Below are 9,189 nucleotides of genomic sequence, written 5' to 3'. Positions count from 1 at the left end.
AATAAACATTTGATCTGTGGGATGCACAGAGTGAGGGGTCTTCCAAATTGCACACAAGACTATAATTTAACTAAGAAGGTCCACATTTGTCTCAGATGCTGCCTGCACTATGAACCATCTGAAACTGAAATAAAATTTGATGATGGTTTCTTTGTGGTGAAAATGAACTGCTGATATTGTTCAAAGTTAATAAGAAGAGAAATTGAAATGAAGCAAGCAATTATCATGGACTCATGGTGAGACCTTGGACAAGTGACTTCATATCTTAACGCCTACATTTCCTCCTTTGTAAAATGAGAATAAATTACTTATTGTCATCATCATCACTATTATTATTAATCTCACAGAGGTGATTTATAAGCGGGGATTCTTTTTGTTTCTTTGATTGTTTAAGAAGGCCAGAAGGGATTATTAGACCAAACCCTCAAAGACATGTAGGCACCCAACTCCCAATTAAAACCATGGACATTTGACATCTGAACATCATTGAGAATCTGAGTCCAATGTTCCACATGATATGTAGCCTTACTTCCTGCAAAATACCACTGACAGAGACCCTGTAATTCCTGCATTGAACAACCCCTACCCAAATCTGGTTGAGCTACATCATCTCTTCTAGAGAGACAACCAGTTTTGATTTAAAGCCTCCAAGCAGAGAAAAAATTATCAAATCTCATGGTGTTGTGAAGCCTGGTGAACGTCTGAGCTCCTTAGTAGAGCTCCTAATTATTTACAGATGAGTCGGTATCCTTAAAAAAAAAATAGCAACGGTCCAGTAGCACTTTAGAGATTAACAAACATATAGATAGTATCTGCAGCTTTCGTGGTCACACTTTTTTGAGTTACAGATGAAATAACGTTATTGATATATAATGTAGGTTTGCATTGGCCTCACACCGTGCATGCTATTTACTATTTAAATAATCGTATTGTGCAACCGCCAGACAACAAAACACCTAGAGAGCGGTACCGGGGAACCCTGGCAATCCGCAGATCCCTGACTTGTCACCTTGCCTGTCTCTTCTGGCCACAGTGCGCGCGCGACCCGGTTCTGCACAGCCACGCTCCGGGGGCGAGAGAGTGGTAGGGACACTGGGTCGTGCGCCGATGCTCTGTCCCTTCGCAGCCCGGCCGAGCAGGCGAGGGGCGGCGGGAGCCTGGCGAGCAGCGGCGAGCCCAGGGAAACCCACCCTGGGCCGGTGATTGACACCCCGGAGGCTCGCTCCTTGTGCCAAGCGCAAAGCGAAGCAGCCAATGAGCTCCGCACGGGGCGGGTGTTGGGCTCGGGAGCTACCGGTACTTAGACTCGCCGGTGTGGGGGGCAGCCCAGAGCAGAGCGGGGCTGTCCAGGGGAAGGGAGCGCGCGTCCGAGGAGCCGAAGCCGGGGATGAGGCTGCTCAGCTGCTCGGCGGCTCCCATGGGGACGAGGAGACTTTGAGGGAGTTGGGCGCTTGGCTGGAGCGCGGCGAGCCCGGGTACGGAGCGCGAGGGGCTGGGGTGGGGGCTGGAAGGGTCGCGGCTCGGCCCGGGGGCAGACACTGCCCCGCCGCGCCTCTCCCTGCAGCCCTGCCGAGCTGCGCCGGGGTCAAGTGGGCGAACGGGGACCTTCCAGCGCCGCCAGCTCTAGGGGCTCGGGGGAGAACTTTGCCCCCTTGCCTCTCCCGGCGGGGACCCTAGCATGCGGGGCGGGGTGCTGCTGGCTCCCCATGGCTCCCGGGAGAGCTGCGCCCGCCTCACGCGGGGTGTCCCCGGGACGGCTCCACACCACGAGCCATGCGGGCGCTGGCAGGTGCAGCCCCAGCGGGGCACGGGGAGTTTCATCCCCCTCGCGCGGGTCGGGCCGGGGAACCACTGAAACTCTACGTGCCTGGATTTTATTTTCTTCCTCTTCTCCCTTTTCTTCCCGCCTCCTTTCCCTCTCGCCTGCTGCTCTCCTCCCTCCCCCCAGACCCGGCGATTCCTACCCTCGCCTTGTCATTGATGGGAAATCAACTGGATCGCATCACCCACCTGAATTACAGCGAGCTGCCGACCGGGGACCCCTCGGGGATCGAGAAGGACGAGCTGCGGGTCGGGGTGGCTTACTTCTTCTCGGATGAGGAGGAGGACCTGGACGAGCGAGGCCAGCCGGACAAGTACAGCGTGAAGGGCTCCAGCAGCCCTAGCCAGGACACTCCCACCCACCACCACCACCATCACCAGCTGGTGCTGAACGAGACCCAGTTCTCTGCCTTCCGCGGCCAGGAATGCATCTTCTCCAAAGTCAGCAGCGGCCCCCAGGCTGGGGACCTGCGCGTCTTCTCGGTCTCGGCCCTGCCTGCCCTCTGCAAGCCGGGAGACCTGCTGGAGCTGCTCTACCTGGGGCCATCCGACCACCCGCCCCCGCCCCCGCACTGGGCAGTCTATGTGGGCAGCGGGCAGATCATCCACCTGCACCAGGGCCAGATCCGCCAGGACAGCTTGTACGAGGCGGGCGCTGGCAACGTGGGCCGGGTGGTGAATAGCTGGTACCGCTACCGCCCCCTGGTGGCAGAGCTGGTGGTGCAGAACGCCTGCGGGCACCTGGGTTTAAAAAGCGACGAGATCTGCTGGACTAACTCGGAGAGCTTCGCCGCCTGGTGCCGGTTCGGGAAAAGGGAGTTCAAAGCCGGGGGGGAGCTGCAGGCTGCTGCCGGCACCCAGCACCAGCAGCAATACTATCTCAAGATCCATATGGCTGAGAATAAGGTGCACACGGTGCGGTTCCACAGCCTGGAGGATCTAATAAGGGAGAAGCGCCGGATCGATGCCAGTGGCAAACTGAGAGTGATCAAAGACCTGGCTATAGTGGAAGGGAAAGAGTAACAAACAGCGGGAAGGGGGCGGGGTGCCACCTTCTTTCCCCGGCTTGGCGAGACTCTCTTGCCACAGACAGACCGGGGACTGCGCTCTCTGGTGGGACGCAGTTTCAACCGGGATCCATGGCAACATTCCAGAAAACCAGCATTCTTCTTACACCATTTGGTTTGGCTTTTAATAACATTTAATGAACAAAGAAAGAGAGGAGAAGGAAAGAGCGACACGTGTGGAAAAGATTTACAAAGTATGTGGACAAAGTCTCTCCCTTGTCGATCGATGTTGGCCATTCTAGCAACATGCTAATAAAATTTCAAATTGAAATTCTTTTAAATTTATTTTCATGGCTTTAATCCATGAAACCTTTTAAACATTAGGGGCCATAGAAGTGGATTTAGCTAAAGAGTTTTTAGCTAACATTTGTCTTTCAAACCAACTGTCTCAAATTTTCTGTTAGTTCTGAGGGGGAGAGGTAGGAGGGTTCTTTTTGTTTTGGTTCTAAATACTGTAGTTTCAGCTTGTAGCCAGAGCTGTTCTTTTAGTCCAGTAAACTATATAAAGGTATTAATCCACTGTAAGTGTTTTTACCTTTCTCTGGCAGAAAATGATCACAAGTTTAAAAATCTGTTCTCTTTTTTTTTTGTTCTCCTGCTAGTCTTTTTCTGCTATGTTCTTATAATCCCTTCGTGTTCTGCTCTTCTGAAAATTATTAAGAACCATTAAAAATTAAATAAAGGATTGGGAGTATTTTGGTGAGCAATTTACATCCTGGCTTTTCCAGAGAGCAATCCTGCAAAGGTCTCCTGCCCTAGGTTTACCTTGCATGGCACAGAGCCACTGTACCAGTACTGTGAGGATACTTTCCACCTCCCTATACACTGCAAAAATTCAAACCCAGAATTGTTTGGCAGTCTGAGTGTTCCAGAAAATTGCAGTGTGACCAAGGTTACCTTAAAACCCAATTAAAGAAAATTAGCTTAGTCTAAATTTAGAAATACAAAGTTGCATAAAAAGATGCCTTTTATGTTATGCAAACAATACATTGCTTTATTTCAGATTGCATTCCAAGTTCACTCATTAATTTATTCTCAGTCTTGCAATAAAAGATCAGAACATTATATATAATCAACTATTATTCTTAATTATACTGGGATATTCCTGAACTTAGCTATTATCCTTTTTAATTACAATTACGTTGAGCTGCATACAATTTGTAATGATCAGGTTATCTTTGCATGTATCAATACTGGAAAGACAATGCATTTGTTTTTTTGTTTTCCCCTATCTAACAAATGGCAGAATTATTGTATATACACTCCACCCTCTCTGATATACTGTATCTTGGCTCCTTTCTGTGTTAAACAACATCATAAGCAACCTTGTTTGTAACAATACTTCATTTTAACAAACAATGTGTTGCCTTCCATGCCTACTAAAGGATAGACGTCAACATTTATTTCATGTAAGACATCTGTTTAAAAATAGAAGAGGGGAACACGACAACCCTATAACTGACGGTCATGTAACATTTTCTATTTGCTGATGTGCTTGGCAAAGTTATTAGGCAATAAAATGTCAAGGTCTTTTTTTTTTTTCCTTTTCTTCAAAGCACCATTGATTACTACAATACTATATAAACAACTTACTTCAGTGGGAGAAATTTTTGGAAGTTAATTTCTACCTGCGTCAAATAACTAATAGAATGGCTTCAAATTCCAATAACACACCTTGCAACAAATGCTTAATATTTTACATTTATGTTCATCATTTTTATTGCCTGGTAACTGTGGCCTTATCCATTAAAAAATAGCAGATACCTATTTTCGAATGATGGGAAAGAATGATGGGCACATGTTTAGTTAGCTGCTTTTCTTTTTCCATATGCTGCAAGGATTGAGTGAGGGGAAAATGGAAGGAGAAAAGAAATATGGGAAGGAGGAGAGTGGTATATTTAAGAAGATGAGTTTGCAGATTCCCCATATTTTAGTTTTTGACTTCTGGAGTTAGATCCAGAACCTAAACTGCCCTGCTATAAATAACACAGAATTTGAAGCAGAATCCTTATACAAGCATCACAACATTTTCCCACTAATGAGAACTGCATAGTTTATTATGTTAATCAATGGACTTTTAAAAGATATTCGCTTTAAACTCAGTATTATTTCTTCACAGCCCATCATCATGTTCATACATTAATCTTAATTTTGATATCTTGTGAAATGAATTGCTAAATGGTATATTAACAAACCCATTTTCCTTTGCTTCTCTATTTGTTAAGGGCTGACACTGAAGTTGAGGCTGTACAGGAAGATATAGGGACAAAGTTTATACTGTGTTACTCAGGTTACTTCCTGTTTTGCTTCAGATTTAAACAGGTGCAGGTGAAAGCATAATTACACCTCTGGACTTTGCTGGAAGGACTGAATATAAAAATACACTGGAAGCCTGAGGGGATACTGGTAACTTGTGATCTGATCTGCTATCATTGAACTCAACAGCCAAAGCTTCCACAAACAGTGTTGCTAGATCAAGCTCTTCAAGGATTTGGTTTGGTTTGGTTTGGTTTGGTTCTCCCCCTTCCCGTCTCCCTCCTCCCCTTTAGTTCTGCCCATCCATGACCATTATTACAAATAAAATTCTAATGGAAACCTAATTGTAATTAATGAAAACTTCATTTTCTTCAAAAAGTTGTAGTTTAACTTCAATGGGCTGTGGGTAAGGTCTTATTGTTTTAGGCATTGCTTGCAATTTGTGGCTCTTGCAAAAGAAGTGAGATTTAAAGAAGCATTTGAGAACTGAAGGGCACCTCTTGGGATAGGAAGCAACCTAGAAGCAGATAATAGGAGAACACAACAGATAAGTGTTGAGGCAGGCTGCTTTAATGCACAAAAAGATGGATGAATTGTTCAGAATGAAGAACAGAAATGTGGGCAGGTCCAATACTGTGCAATGTCTTGACACAATGATGAGAAGCTAAAACTTTCTATAATGGCAGGTGGGGAAGCTAGGGGAAAGAAAGAAGGGAAGGAGTGTTGATGAATGTCAAGCAAAGAAAATGATTGGTTATATTTTCATTCAAGATCAGAGCCCTGCCTGAGTTAAAATATCCAAGTCCATCAGTGAAGTCATTGACTAATTAGATTATTTATAAACTCTGATCATCTGAAGAAGTGGGCTGTGCCCACGAAAGCTCATGACACATCTACATGTTTTATTAGCCTTTAAAGTGGTACCAGACCATTTGTTGTTTTTTAAGTTTAATTAAATTATGTTTGTGGGAGGTGATTTCATTCCTCAAACTTCTTGGGCAAATTATACATTTCTGTACATTATTGTTCATAAAGTAAATCTAACATATGTAAGTTATTTTCAAGTGCTAGGAGAATTGGAAAGTCCTGTTTTTCTACAGCTTTGCTTTTAGCTGATATGGTCACATTTTGGGAACAATTTAATCTTTGGGTCAGAAATCACTGTACTTGTCTCTCCAAACTGTGATCATCTTAATTGCTTTCAGGTTAACATTTTATAGAGGAAATCCAATCCAAGATCTCTCTAAGCACAGAGAGCCTTTGTTTGTAAACCGGTTTTTACTGGCATGACCAGGATATTTGCCAGTTATTGCCTGCAAATATAGTCCTTCAAACAGAACTTAAAACAAAACATGTTTTGTCTCTGTCATATATTTCCAAGTTGTTCTCTGTTCCCCACCTACATTATTGCTCTTTTTTTTTAAGCATTTATTTAGGACAATATTGACTCATTGATTCATGGGCTGTATCGCCATAGAAATCAATGAGAGTTTGGCAAAAAATAATGAGGAGATAAGGCCTTTATTGTGTATTGGAATGTGAGGTCTTAATTGTGCTGCCTTGTTTAATTTTAGTGTATTTCACATTTAGGTAAGCCATGTGCAGAAATCTTTTGGAGTTTATGGACCTGATCCCGTAATGTATTAAACATCTTCAATTCCCATTGAACTCCGCAAGTTTCAGGTTCTCACAGGAGTTGCTCAGTATCTTGCAAGATCAGGAATGTAAGGCCATGTCTACACTAGGAATACAGTTGCCAGGTGTCGGGTTTTCACCCGGACAGCCTGGTATTTGTGGCTCCTGTCTGGTAAAAAACCTCAGAAAATACTGGACATGTAAAATGTCTGGTATTTTCTGTTTTTCTCGGATGGAAGGCTGGCGGGGACATTATTTCCCTGCCGCGCCTGGCAGGGGCGGGGTAGCGGGTAGCGTGGGGAGTTAAAGGCACGGTGACCTTTTTTTTCTTTTTGCTTAACAATTTTGCCCCCCCCCCTTTTTTGTTTTTTGTTCAATTTTTTTCCTGCTATGTTTGGGATTTTTTGTGAAAGTATCTGGCATTCTTAACTAGGAAACTATTTCAAAATAGCTAAATTCGACTTAACTCCCAGTTTTACAAAATCAAAATAACATGTCTCCTCAATGTGGAAGCCTCAAAATTAGTTCAAGGCAGGATCTGTTAATGTGGATGTGCTACCTGGACTTAAAGCCCCATGAAGCACTGGGGAGTAATTAGTTCAAATTACTCTGGGGAGTAGTTATTTCGAAAAAGTGACACGAGAGCATCTACACTACTGCTACCATGTGTACAGATTTTGAAATAAGTGGACCTTTACTTTGAAATAATAGTCTTGGTAGTTAACGAGCTCTGCTTATGAATTCAACCTAAGGGTTGTTATTTCAAAATACAGTAACGCCCTAGTGTAGACCAGGGCTAAATGACTTCCATTCCCAACCCTCTGAATGCTATTATGGAGAAAATATTGGGCTCGGATAGGCTTTGTAGATATTAGAACCAGTATTCAGATCACATTCATTAGTGTGGAATATTACTACCCAAGTAGATTAATAATTGTTCATCATTTTCTCTGGCTGCTGATACATATTTTTATTTATGTTGCACAAACTCTGCTTTTTAGACAGGTGGGAGAATAAAATGCCTATCCCAAAGAATTTAACAGGATGCACATGTGGAGATTTAATAAACACATGCAGTCTATATTCTAAAATATAAAGCTTTGATCCTGAAACAGGATCTGTGTAGATGGAGTCTTATTCTGGGATGGGTCCCATTGCAGACTGGGGCTTCAGTGATAATCTGTGAATAGAATAATGGTTTGCCTCATTGCTGCTGTTAGTTAAATAGCTGTCAGCGTTACAAAGATAAGCCTAGACCTTATTTTTATTTTTGTTGTTATGAAGGGTTTTTAAAACATGTCTTAGATTGACATTTGAAATACAAAACATTCAATGCTAGAATGGATCTTTTTACAAAGTTTAATGTGATGTTTAAATTTTCAGTATAAAGAGTAAAAATGATAGGATTAAACACTTCATTGAGCTACTGTAAATCAAAAATAGGAGTTGTGTATGTTGTAGGGCAAAAGACAATGAGCCAGATTCTGCTCTGATTTAAACTGCTATAGTAAGAAAAACTATTTCACTAGTAGAGTGGTGAAGCACTGGAATGGGTTACCTAGGGAAGTAGTGGAGTCTCCATCCCTATAGATTTTTAAGTCCCGGCATGACAAAGCCCTGGCTGGGTTGATTTAGTTGGGATTGGTCCTGCCTAGGGCAGGGGGCTGGACTTGATGACCTTCTGAGGTCTCTTCCAGCTCTATGGTTCTATGATTCTATTAAATCCAGAGTAAGCTCCTGTGTAAATGTTTTTTTCTCCAGATTTACATCAAGAAAACTGCCAATAAAATGTCACCCCTCCTGAACATTTTAAAAATGACTATTGAACATGTGCATTTTCCACTTAACAGAAAAATGTTATTATAGCTAAATAATACAGATGTACATGCTAAGATGAATGATCTGAACATACCATAATGGTGACATATGGTTGTGTGCAAATTAATAGTTACTGGAATAATGTTTTTCTTGGAAAATAAACTATAATTGGCCCAGTGGTATTTAAATTTAAAGCAGCCAGTAGTATGTACTTTAGTTTTGTACTAATAGCAAAACCACTCTGAGCTAATCTATCTTTGTGAACTCCTAAAAACTTTTAATGTTTTTATTTTTATTTTTTGCTGTTTTTAGGGCCTGAATTTGCAAACACTTATGTACATGCTTAACTTAATTCATGAGAATGAGATGACTCGTTAGTAAAGATACTTCACCGTTTGCAAGATCAGGCTTAACTACTTAAGTAATGCTTAAGAATGAAAGCACAAAATGTCCTTAATTTAATATGTAATCTAGGTCTCACTCTTCAAAGTTGGGATCCAGTCCAGCTCTCCCCAAGCATAACTCTGACTGGGAGTTTTATGCAAGTGATATCTTCAAGATCAGCTTATGGAGCATATTTTCAACTGTACGT

At 42.8% G+C, this 9,189-nt stretch overlaps 1 protein-coding gene across 2 annotated transcripts; it reads left to right on the top strand.

The window, feature by feature from the left end:
- Positions 1 to 1,301: 1,301 nt before the first annotated feature.
- On the top strand, positions 1,302 to 6,812 carry LRATD1 (LRAT domain containing 1). Of its 2 annotated transcripts, XR_012902514.2 has the most exons (3): positions 1,302 to 1,475; positions 1,949 to 3,082; positions 5,201 to 6,812. XR_012902514.2 is itself a non-coding variant. In XM_075923477.2 (2 exons), exon 2 carries the CDS (start codon positions 1,981 to 1,983, stop codon positions 2,842 to 2,844), a length of 864 nt encoding a protein of 287 aa, XP_075779592.1. In that variant the 5' UTR covers positions 1,302 to 1,475; positions 1,949 to 1,980; the 3' UTR covers positions 2,845 to 4,424. The 2 variants fall into 2 exon arrangements, 1 of the variants encoding a protein (XP_075779592.1); XM_075923477.2 differs by lacking the exon at positions 5,201 to 6,812 and having other exon boundaries at positions 1,949 to 4,424.
- Positions 6,813 to 9,189: the final 2,377 nt, after the last annotated feature.

The sequence above is a fragment of the Pelodiscus sinensis genome, chromosome 3, assembly GCF_052426305.1.
Source record: "Pelodiscus sinensis isolate ZL-2025 chromosome 3, ASM5242630v1, whole genome shotgun sequence".
Taxonomy (NCBI): Eukaryota; Metazoa; Chordata; order Testudines; family Trionychidae; genus Pelodiscus; species Pelodiscus sinensis.
Note: the sequence above shows the minus strand (reverse complement) of the source record. Positions and strands in the feature narration are given on the sequence as shown.

Bases quoted from the DNA above. Each gene is read 5' to 3' on its own strand.
- LRATD1 (XM_075923477.2), top strand. From the start codon at position 1,981: ATGGGAAATCAACTGGATCGCATCACCCACCTGAATTACAGCGAGCTG.